This window comes from Hypanus sabinus, chromosome X1 (genome assembly GCF_030144855.1).
Source record: "Hypanus sabinus isolate sHypSab1 chromosome X1, sHypSab1.hap1, whole genome shotgun sequence".
NCBI classification, from domain to species: Eukaryota; Metazoa; Chordata; class Chondrichthyes; order Myliobatiformes; family Dasyatidae; genus Hypanus; species Hypanus sabinus.
In genome coordinates, this window is record NC_082738.1 from 14,979,350 (window position 1) to 14,991,715 (window position 12,366).

A 12,366-nucleotide genomic window follows, 5' to 3' on the forward strand; every position below is an offset into this window, starting at 1 on the left:
GTGAAATGTGGAGAGGTAAATCAAGCCCTGTCCTTTGTCCTTTCAGATCTGGGCATCATTGAAAGTTCTCTTCTCTACTGGTGCAAAGGCCAAATTTGCAGATTGCCCCCCCCCCCAAATAAAACGGTTCCTGATCCGGTGGGATAGCAAGTACACAGAATCAGTGCCACAGTAAATAGAGACTCGAATCACAGGAAGGGAACCTTGGCTGGGGCACATTTTTGGCTTGTTCTCTGTCTGATGGTCAGTCCTGGAATTGCCTAAAAATGGAAAAATTTCCCAGCAACTACATCTCTCACACAAATAAATGACTTTACAGGGAATTCAGTTTCCTCTCTCTCTTCTCCAAAAAAAAGGTATAGGTGTAAGTTTTCTAGAGGGAATTGAACCCAGTTCCTTGAGGGTGATTGTTTACAATCAGTAAGTCTATGGTTTTGCAGACTTAAGTATGGAGATCACAATGGTGCATGATATGAGAATCATCAAACTTGGGTTCAATCTTCACTTTTGGAGTTTGCACTTCCTGTCTGTGACCGTGTGGATTTCTCCCCCCTCCCCCCATGGCCTGGTTTCCTCCACACATCCTGAAGTGTTGCTGGATGGTAGGTTAATTACAGGTTATTATAAATTATCCCAAGTATTAGTGGGAGCTGGGAACATCAAAGTGGAGTTAATAGGTTTGTGAGGGAGAAAATTGGTTACATGAAAACAAGTGGGTGAATGGGACTGAGCCGGCAAAGGTTTGATGGGCCAAATCTCATACGAAAAGATGAGAAAATTGCACGTCTTGTTGGGAGTGAGTCACTGTTTGAAGTAGTGAGTGAGAGAGTGACATATTGCAGGGGGAAGCTACTTGAAAATTGCACGTCTTGTTGAGAGTGAGTCACTGTTTAAGCCAATAAAAAGAAAGGAGGTGTAAGCAGGCAGCCATTGTTGGAGTGGACACTGTTAGAGTGGTCCAGCTTTAGTTCAGTAGGCTTAGGCGAGAACAGACTCAGCTCTAAAGTAAGTTTTTTTTTGTTAGTGCATAGTTAGTGCACTGAGAATTGGTCCAGAGTTAATGGTATGTTCCCTGTGTGAGATGTGGGAACTTTGGGAGACTTCCAGTCTCCCTGATAACTACACCTGTACAAAATGCATCAGACTGCAACTTCTTAGAGACCATGTTAAGGAAATGGAGCTGCAGCTAGATGACCTTCAGCTCATATGAGATAGTCACCCCCAAGTTGCAGGAGGCAAGGTACCTGGGTAACTGTCAGGAGTGGGGAAAGGAAATGGACAGCCAGTGCAGAGGTCCTCTCTGGCTGTTCCCCTCAGTAATAAGTATACCACCTTGGATACAGTTGGGGGTGGAGAGGGAAGACCTACCAGAGAGAAGCCATAGTGAGCAGATCTCTGGAAATGAGTGGGGCTCTGTGGCTTAGAAGGGAAGAGGGGAGAAGAGGCACACTGTAGTGTAGGAGATTCATTGACTAGTGGAACAGAAGGGAGATTCTCTGGCCAAGAACAAGATTGCCAGATGGTTTGATGTCTCCAAGATAATCTCAAATTGAGTTCAAAGCATGCTTAAGTGAGAGGGTGGGCAGCCAGAGGTTGTGGTCCACAACAGTATCACTGAACATGGGTAGGATGGGTGACGAGGTCCTACAAAGTGAGTTCAAGGAGTTAGGTGCTAAGTCAAAGGATAGGACCTCCAGTGCTCCAGTGTTGTGATCTCAGGACTGTCACCTCCCCCCCACCCCCTGCCCCCCACGTGCTAGTAAGGCCAGAAATAGGAAGATCATGCTAAGGATTTGGTGCAAGAAGAAGGCTTCAGATTTTTGGATCATTCAGTTCTCTTCCAGGGAAGGTGGGACAGTTTGCACCTGAACTGGAGGGGCGTTAATTTCCTAGTGGGAAGGTTTGCTAGTGGGTGGGGGGTAGGGGTGGGTGGTGGTTGTACTAGGGTTGCAGGGGGATGGGAACCGGAGTGCCAGAACAGATAGTGGAGTGGTTGTGGAGAAAGCTGTTGTTAAGACTACATAAAAACTCAGGAATCAAAAGGATGAGCACCATGGGACTAATGTTCCAAGCTGCGTATACTTCAATGCACGGAATATTGTAGGAAAGGCGGATTAGCTTAGGGCAGAGGTCGGCAACCTGCGGCTCCAGAGCCACATGCGGCTCTTTGATCTCTGTGATGCGGCTCCCCGTGGTTTGTTAGCTTTTGAAATGTAATTCGAAATTTGAAGATTATGGTGATCTTGTACAATATGAAAACTTTGCGGAGACACCGTTTCCTGGCACATCCGAACCGGCTCACAATTAGCTACCGTTCCGACTAAGGGAGATAGCCTACGGGGGTTTGTGAGTACGTGTCTTTTGGAGCATCCGCGCCCACGGGGACGGGTTGAGGGAGGCTTTAAAGCAAGGCTGTTTAGTTCGAATAAAGTTACCTTTGACTGCAGTCTTTATTTTAGCGCTGCGTGTAGCACACCGCTACAACGTGTTTTTTATCGCTATTAATATACATCACAACTGCCAATGCGCGCCAGTGCGCGCTTTCTTTTAATTCTTCGATCCAAGGTAGGCTACCTACGGAGTAACCTTCAACCCAACGTCTTTTTTTCGGAGTTCAAAATGTTTTTGTTGCATGCAGAAATGTAATTTCGTTTTCTCTGCAGGAGTTCATCAATTTCATAAATGCAACACATTATAGTTTGTTTATACATAGCATAAAGGCAAAAAAAAACCGTTGTATGCAGTGTTATTTCATTTTGTGGCTCCCAGTGTTTTCTTTTCTGTGGGAAATGGGTCCATATTGGCTCTTTCAGTGGTAAACGTTGCCGACCCCTGGCTTAGGGCATGGATCAACATGTGGAATTATGACATTGTAGCCGTTAGTGAGACTTGGTTACAGGAGGGACAGGACTGGCAGCTCAGTATTCCGGGGTTTTGTTATTTTAGACACAATAGAGTGGGAAGGATTAAAGGGGGAGGGCTGACGTTACTAGTCAGGGAAAACATCACTGCAGTGCTCAGTCAGGACAGACTGGAGAGTTCGGCTAGTGAGGCTTTATGGGTGAAAGTGAGGAATAAGAAAGGCATGAATACGTTAATGGGGTTATATTAAAGACCGCCCAACTGTCTGCAGGATTTAGAAGAGCAAATTTGTAGAGAGATCACAGACCGTTGCAAGAAACTGAAGATTGTGATAGCAGGTGATTTTAACTTTCCACATATTGACGGAGACTCCCATTCTGTAAAAGGGCTGAATGGGAAAGAGCTTCTCAAACGTGTTCAGGAAAGTTATCTTAATCAGTGTGTAGAACTAGAGAGAGCATGGTACTTGATCTCCTATTAGGGAATGAGACAGGGCAGGTGACAGAAGTTTGTGTAGGGGAATACTTTGATTATAATGCCATCAGTTTCAAGGTCACTATGGAAGAGGATAGATCTGGCTCTCTGGTTGAGATTCTAAATTGGAAAAAGGCCAATTTTGAAGGTATCAGAAAGTGTGGTTTGGGATAGGTTGTTTTCTGGAAAAGGGAGATGGTAAATGGGAGGTCTTCAGAAGTGATATTTTGAGAGTACAGTCAGAATAAAGGGCAAAGATAACAGGTTAAGAGAACCTTGGTTTTTGAGAGATCTTGAGGTCCTGGTTAAGAGAAACAAAAAAGTCCATAACAGGTACCAGCAGGAAAGTGCAAAAGAGGTGATTATAGAGTATAAGAAATGCAAGAGAATGCCTAATAAGAAAATTAGGAGGGCTAAAAGAAGACATGTGGTTGCACCAGCAGTCAAGATGAAGGAGAATCCTAAAGACACCTACAGATAGTTTAAGAGCAAAAAGATTGCAAAAGACAAAATTGGTCCTCTGGAAGGTCAGCATGGTAATGTATGTGTGGAGCCAAAAGAGATGGGGAGATCTTAAATGGACTTTTTGCGTCTGCATTTACTCAGGAAATTGAAGCAGAGTCTATAGAAATGCAGCAGCTAGATTGTGAACCCGATACAGATTACAGAGAAGGAGGTATTTACTGTCTTGAGGCAAACTAAGGTGGATAAATCCCCAAGACCTGCCAAGGTGTTATCTCGGACCTCGTGGGAGGCTAATGCAGAAATTGCAGGGGCCCTAGCAGAGATATGTAAAACATCCTTCAGGTAAGGTGCCAGAGGATTGGAGGATATTGTTCTGTTGTTTAAGAAAGGCTCTAAGAATAAGCCAGGAAATTATAGGTCAGTGAGCCTGACATCAGTAATGGGAAAGTTACTGGAAGGTATTCTAAAGGACCGGATACATGAGTATTTGGATAGACAGGAAATGATTAGGGATAGTCAGCGTGGCTTTGTGTGTGGTAGATCATGTCCAACCAATCTTATAGCGTTCTTGAAGGAAGTTACCAGGAAATCTGATGAAGACAAGGCAGTGGATGCTATCTACATGGACATTAACGAGACCTCTGACAAGATGAGATTGGTCAGGAGGGTTCAGTTGCTTGGCATTCAAGTTGAGGTAGTAAATTGGATTAGATGTTGGCTTTGTGGGAGAAGCCAGAGAGTGGTTGTAGATGGAAGCCTCTGACCAGTGTTGTGCCGCAGGGACAGGTGCTGGGTCCCTTGTTGTTTGTCGCTGATATCAATGATTTGGATGATAATGTGGTAAACTGGATCAGCAAATTTGTGGATAACACCAAGATTAGGGGTGTAGCGGATGGCAAGGAAGACTATCAAAGCTTGCGAGGGGATCTAGACAAGCTGGAAAAATGGACTGAAAGATGGCAGATGGAATTTAATGCCGACCAGTGTGAGGTGTTACACTTTGGGAGGACCAACCAGAGCAGGTCTTACACAGTGAATGGTAGGCCACTGAGGAGTGTGGTGGAACAGAAGGATTTGGGAGTACAGATCCATAACTACATGAAAGGGACATTATAGGTAGACAGGGTTATAAAGAAATCTTCTGGCACATTGGCATTCATAAATCAATGCACTGAGTACACAAGTTGGGATGTTACATTGAAATTGTGTGAGATGCTGGCGACCCTAATTTGGAGAATTGTATGCAATTTTGGTCACCTACCTACAGGAAAGATGTAAACAAGGTTGAAAGAGTACAGAGAAAATTTACAAGGATGTTGCTGGGACTGGAGGACCTGAGTCATAAGGAAAGGTTGATTAGGTTAGGACTTTATTCCCTGGAGTGTAGGAGAATGAGGGGAGATTTGATAGAGGTGTATAAAATTGTAAGGGATATAGATAGGGTAAATGCAAGCAGGCTTTTTTCACTGAGGTTGAGTAACACTACAACTAGAGGTCATGGATTAAGGGTGAAAGCTGAAATGTTTAAGTGGAACATGATGGGAAACATCTTCACTCAGAGGGTGGTGAGAGTGTGGCACGAGCTGCCAGTGGAAGTGGTGGATGTGGGTTTGATTTCAATGCTTAAGAGAAGTTTGGATAGGTACATGGGTGGAAGGAATATTGAGGGCTGTAGTCAGGGTGCAGGTCGATGGGAGTAGACAGATTAATGTTTCGACATGGACTGGATGGTCCAAAACGCCTGTTTCTGTGCTGTACTTTTCTATGACCCAATGGCTCTAAAATAGTTCACTGATACTGAATAGATACCCTAATTCATTGGGGGAAGAGATGCCTATGCACAAGGGTGCCAAAGAAACCCTCAAGGGTAGAAATGAATCACCAAGAGAAGGAAGTAGCTGGAGATCAATGTTTGGAATTGTTTAGTGTTTAGGTGTTAGCTCATATGGTTGTTCCAAATCAGTGGAACCAGCTACTATAGTAGCACACAATTACTCCAGAACAATCACACACAGTTATGGTTCTTCAACCATGGAAACAATTTCCTATGTATATTTCAAGATAATGTGTTCACAAACACTCTTCCTTCTCTCTAGCTGAGAATGACTAGCAGGATGGGGCTGGCTGCTGGATCTAAAGGCTGAAGGCTCGGTCAGTAAGAGGAAAGATTGCTGCTGATCATGGAGTCTGCCGCTATGCAATCCATGACCACCTGCGGGTTAGATCCCATTGAACATGATGGTACACTCTTCTCAAGTGGTCCCTCACGATCATTTACTCCAGTTTGAATTTTGTGGTTTCTGAGGTGACTGATGAAGCCAATGTGCAGACTTTGCCACAGGTGGAGCAGGAGGACCCTGATGAGATGGGCAAGTAGGTAACCTGTGAGGTGGCCTGTCCCTTCCACTACTTACGCAGGGTCTCTGTGTATTTCTTAAGCATTGCCTTAAACTTCTCAACACATGCCAAATGCTTACCTACACCACTTTGAATGGCCACAGGTCAGAGCCAGTGGGGATGTTCCATTTCCTCAAAAAGGCTTTGAGCACACCCTTGACCCCTCCTGGTGAACTTTTCCTATGATAAAGCTTGGAACAGAATGTCTATTTCAGGAATTTGGTGTTAGGCTTATGCATGTAATGACCTGCCCACCTCAGCCATTTGAGCCTGTCTACTAGGGATGTTGACGGCATAGTGGACACTGACATTGGTTAGCTTATCTGTCCAGTTAACTTGGAAGATTTTTCAGAGACAATGGTAGTATTTATCTAGTGCCTTCACGTTCAAGTTTGAGTTTATTGTCATCTGACTGTACATATATACAACCAAATGAAACAATGTTCCTCTGGACCACAGTACACCTATTCAATATATATCATACACAGTAAATAAGCTAAAATATTATACTATAGATGAGTTAATAAAATAAAATTCAAAATGCAAGCAGTAAAGCATGGCACAGGTGAACAGTAAACAATAAACAGCTCGCTGTCCTAGTGACGAGACCTCAATGGTGGCAGGGTATTCATTAATCTCACAGCCTGAGGGATGAACCTGTTACCCAGTCTGTCAGTCCTAGTCCTGATGCTCTTTTACCTCCTTTCTGACGGTAGTGGGTCAAAGAGATTGAGGGATGGGTGGCAGAGATCCTCAACAATGTTTTTGGCCCTTCGTCTACAGCGCTCCCAGTAAATATCACCAATAGTGGGGGAGGGAGACCCTGATGATCCTGTCGGTGGTTTTTACTGTCCTCTGTAGGGTGTCGCAGTCCGATGACTTGCAGCTTCCGTACCACACAGTGATGCAGCCAGGCAGGACACTCTGAATGGTAGACCTGTAGAAAGGTGTTAGAATGGGGACAGGGAGTCTTGCACAGCTCAGTCTTCTCTGAATGTTGACATGATGATCATAGGTAGCCTCCTCCCTGAATGCTTTCCAGTTGAGTAGGCACCTTCTAGCCATGTCCTGGTTTCCCTGTGAATTGATTTGACTTGTTTAACAGGGATTAGCAAACTGGATTTGTGGTCTGAGTATCAGAGGTGAGGACCAGGGAAATAGTCTTGTAGGCTTCACGAACGTTAGTATAAACCAGGTTCAAAGGTACATTTAATGTCAGAGAAATGTATTCAATATGCATCCTGAAATACTTTTTCTTCACAACCATTCACAAAAACAGAGGAGTGCCCCAAAGAATGAATGAGAGATAAACGTTAGAACCACAAGGTCCCCCCCAGCTCCCCTCCCTGTCATGTGTAAGCAGCAGCATAGCAGCGACCCCCCCCACCAGTAAAAAAGCATCAGCGTTCCCCCGCATCAAGCACTCAAGCATGCAGCAAAGCGACAGCATAAACAACACTGACTTGCAGTACCCCAAAGACTACTCATTCAACATACCACACGCTCTCCTTCTCTTTCTCCCTTATAAAGGAGAAAGAGGTGTCACCGTTTCACAGCGAGAGGGGAGACATAACAAACAACTCACTGGTTTACAGTGTTAAAATCTGTTGCGTCGCTTTTTCCGAGCTCTGTGCCCAAAGAACTCGGGTCTCTGGGCACACAGCCAGCAGCCAGCTTGCTTCTTTCAATCTTCTGTCTCCCACGACGCACCAGATTCCCGAGGAGATGCCAACCTTTGGTCCGCCTGTCTCCCGGGACTCTGAAGGCGAGTTAATCTCTTAGGCCGCATCCTTGGCATATCAAATAATGGCCATCCGTGAAACCCCGAGAGTGGGTCCCATTCCCACAAAGACCCATAGTCAGCGTGTAACTCCAGGTCAGGGTCTTCAAAAGAACCCTGAAAGGGGAAAATAGAGATAATAAAGATGGAAACAGAGTTGTTTCCAAAGATGCAAGCAAAGGAGTTGCCGTTAGTCGCCATTGTCTCCTCCTAAGCTCCTCCTCCAATCAAAGGTCTAATACATTCTCTCTCTTGGATGCAAAGTAGACATGCTGGTAGGATTTTGGCAGGGCTGTTTTTAAGTTGGCGTGATTAAAATCGTCAGCAACAATGAAGATGCCATCGGGGTGCGTGGCTTTGAGGTTACAGATGGTGCCGTAAAGCTCCTGCATCACTTCCCCAGTTTTAGCATGGGGGGGATGTAAACAGAAATAATCACAATGGCAGGGAACTCCCTCAGTACGTAGAAGGGCCAGCACTTCACCATTAAAAACTCTATCTGGGGTGAGCAGTGGGCCATGACTACCAAGGCATTCACACACCAGTTCTTATTGATGTCGACACACCTCCTTCACGCGTCTCGCCAGAGGTCACAGCACTTCTGTCCGCCCAAAAGGGGATTAGGCTTTTTAGCTGGATGGCTGAGTCTGGAACGATGTCTTGAAGCCAGGTTTCTGTCAGGATGAGTGTGCACCAGTCCCTCATCTCCTTTGAGATGTAGGTGGTCCAGGGCTTCGAAGTGTATCGTCAAACAAGCATAAAGTGGAAACAAATTTCTGTGAAGTTTGAAGAGGATTTTCTACAGTCAGTCCCAATGCAAAGGTGATCTCAGATATTCTGTAATGTTAACCATCTTCAAGAAAGTAGACATCTGACTGTGTAGCCACAGAGAGCTCTCTAAGATGATACTCCAGTGATCTATCCTCCAACTGATAGCTTAGCCAGCTCTAAGTAAGCACCAGTGGGCTTATGGAATACTGGACAAATCTACATTGACCATACAACTTTAATTTGATAGCCACACACCTTCTCGTCACTTGCAAAGACTACGGTTCACAGAAAGCCCATGATACCTGGTGCTCTCTCCTCGACAAGAAAGGAGTGGATTTGCTCTCATTGAGTAGAGAACATCTGTGACATTCCCAACAAATTGTAAAAGGTACCTGATAGATACCGTTGCTGGGAGGCTGAGAAGACCAGGGTGACAATGACAGGCAGAGCAGCCCATCCACAGGGGTGTGGATGGAATCCTGCCTGTAGTAACAGGTTTTTTGATACATTATCTTTGAACAAGTCGTACCAGGAGCATAGTTCCTGCAAGAATTTTGGGGAATCAGCTTTCCACCCAGAACCCTTCCCCACCTTCCCAATTTCTCCTCTTCTTGTATCGTAACCATGCTGGAGGGCCTGTGGAACCACTGCTAAAGATCTTATTGGAAGAAGTAATAAAAGACAAACAACACTCACTCAACACATAATTGTAGCTTCTGCTTATAGAATGGAATAATGTTAGCTTCAACTAAATCCCCTATAAACCTTCAAGCAATTAATAATCTCTTTAAATATCACAGGTGCAGGCTTTGAGCTTGCTGCACAGACTTGCTTTCCTATCTGTTGTCCACACTGGGTGTTAATTACATTTCTGTGATTTAATTTCACAGGGGAGCAATAATTAGATGTTACATGTCGATTGACATACCACATGCCTGCTCTCCGTGCATCGCCCGCACAAAAGTAGTTGATCAAAGAAGTGATTAAGTACCGTGATTATGTACCATGAACACTAAGGTAATGATTCTGCTTCCCCATCAAACTCACATTCAAAATCAATCATGTGGCACTTAAAAATATGCATGACAGAGTTGAATTTCTAAGCCCATATATTTCCAATGTCAGACTTTGAAAGTGTCTTGTTGTTTTGATTTTTTGGATATGTAATGCTGTTTTATACCCTTTCCCCTGTTAGTTAACTATTATTCCATCAAAATATTTTCTCTAATACCTCATTTCATCTATATTGGTTTAGTGCTGGCTTGGTCACCCAAAAATGACTTGCATTTTGATTCAGAAGAATAAGAATTCTTCTGTATATATCTATTACAAAAGCAGCAGACGTGAAAAGGGCTCTGCAGAGAGTAAATCCCTATAAGGCGGCTGGGCCAGACAACATCACAGGCTGTGTACTTAGGGAGCGTGCACACCAGCTCGCTGATGACTTCTGGGACGTCTCCAACACTTCACTCATCCCGGCTGCTTCTCCAGATGCTTCAAATCAGCCACCATCATCCAGGAACTCTACTTCAGAACTACTCTGTGATGGCACTGATGCCAATCATCATGAAGTGCTTTGAACAGCTGGTGATGGCACGTACAAGAGCTCCATTCCTGCCGCACTAGGCACTCACCAATATGCTGACTGATAGAACTGCTCTATGCCAGGTGGTTTAGCATCTATCATTCTCCTGGTCCCGACACACCTACAAAACAAGGACACTTGTGTCAGAATGCTGTTCATGGATTTCATTTCGGCATTCAACACGACTGTCCCACAGACCTTGGTGAACAAACTCCTCCTTGGTCTGAATACGCTACTGCGCAACTGGGGGTGGGTCCTTCTAATCAACAGGCCTCAGACAGTCAGGATGCACAACTACTCTTACCCCCCCCATCATCAACAGGACACACAGCCACTCCTCCTTACCCATCATCCACAGGCAGCGTAGCAGCTAGCGAGATGCTCGTACTACTCAGGATGTTCTGGAGTTCGGAGTTCAATTCCGGCACTGTTCTGTAAGGAGTCTCTGTACATCCTCACTGTGGACAGCTGGGATTTACCCCAGATGTTCCAGTTTCCTCCCACAGTCCAAAGACGTACTGGATAGGTTCACTGGTCATTGTAGGTTGTCCCGTGATTAGGTTAGAGTTAATCGGGGTTCTGGGGTTGCTGAGGAGGCCTGGCCCAAACAGCTGGAAAGGCCCACTCCGTGCTGTATTCGAAATGCTGAGCCCATTGCTGTACTCTCTGCTTACCCACGACTGCGTGGCCAAACACCCAAGTGATCACATTGTCCAGTTCGCTGATGATGTGACAGTGGCGGGGATCATCACCAAAAATGGTGGGGCGGCCTACAGAAAGGAGATGGAAGAGCTCGAGGCCTGGCGCCAGGCAGATAACTTCTTCCTCGATGAAAAAAAGAGGAGATGGCTATCCACGTCAAAAGAACTCACAGCACTCACACCCCTCTCTACATCGGAGCAGTTTCAAACTCCTGGGAGTGCATGCCATGCACAATCAGGAAAGCTCGAGCATACCTTTACTTTCTGAGGAGGCTGAAGAGAGCTAGACTTTCCACATCTATACTCGTCATTCTACAGATATGCAGTAGCGAGCATCCTGACAAGCTGCATCACTGCACGGTACGGAAACTGCAGTGCAGCAGACAGGAAGCCTCTACAGTGGGGAGTCAAAACTGCCCAACTCATTACCAGCCTACCGACCGTCACCATCAGAAACATTCAGGCATATACAGCAAGTTGCCAGAAAAGAGCCAATAACATCATGAAGCATCCCATGGTCTGCTTGTCCCACTTCCATCAGGGAGGAGGCGACGTAGCATCCTTGCCAGGACAACCAGACTCAAAACCAGTTACTTTCCCCAAGCAGTGAGGCTGAACAACACCTCCACCCACTAACCCCCAACCACCACTACTTCATCATTTCCTGTCCTTATGGAGAGACACTCCTGTGCCTAGCATCATTTTATGGACATACAATCAGTTAAGCTCACAAACATGAGAAAATCTGCAGATGCTGAACATCCAAAGTCAACCCTCTTTCCCCCTCTGTCACCTGTGCTTGATCTTTCCCTCTCTGAGGCAGAATGCTCTGTCCTCAGTTAGGGCCTCTCCTTTGTCCCCCTGCACCCCCACCTCAGTGAGCGCCTACTTCTTTGGCATGGACTCTCCACTGCACACCAATGACCCCTTCTCCCTTCTTCAACACTCCTTCTCTTCCTGGACACCCTGTTCTGGATCTTTTTACTGCTAGCTGCCAACAAGTCACCAACTGTCTCAACTTTACCACTCCTCTCTCCGGTTCTGACCTCACTCCTTCTGAAAGTGCTGCGCGCCACTCTCTCCATAATTATCCTAACTTCACCATCAAACCTGCAGATAAGGGGGGGTGCTGTGGTGGTCTGCCGACTGACCTCTACCTTGACTCTCGGATAACTTCTCTTACTTACTCCTCGAACAGGACCCCATTAAGGAGCATCTGTTTCCCTCTCTCACTTTATCACCCGCACCATCACTGACTTTATTAACTCTGGGGATCTCCCATCCCCTGCCACCAACTTCATAGTTTTGTTATCTTGCACCTCCCATTTCTA

The 12,366-nt window shown here is 45.5% G+C and overlaps 1 protein-coding gene across 1 annotated transcript in view; it reads left to right on the top strand.

The window, feature by feature from the left end:
* Positions 1–1,190: 1,190 nt before the first annotated feature.
* The window catches only part of LOC132384996 (basic proline-rich protein-like), a 134,262-nt gene continuing 123,086 nt past the window's right edge, over positions 1,191–12,366 (top strand). The window contains exons 1-2 of the mRNA XM_059956721.1: positions 1,191–1,240; positions 6,085–6,174. Of these exons, the coding sequence (XP_059812704.1) occupies positions 1,191–1,240; positions 6,085–6,174 (140 nt within the window). The remainder of the gene's footprint in view (positions 1,241–6,084; positions 6,175–12,366) is intronic.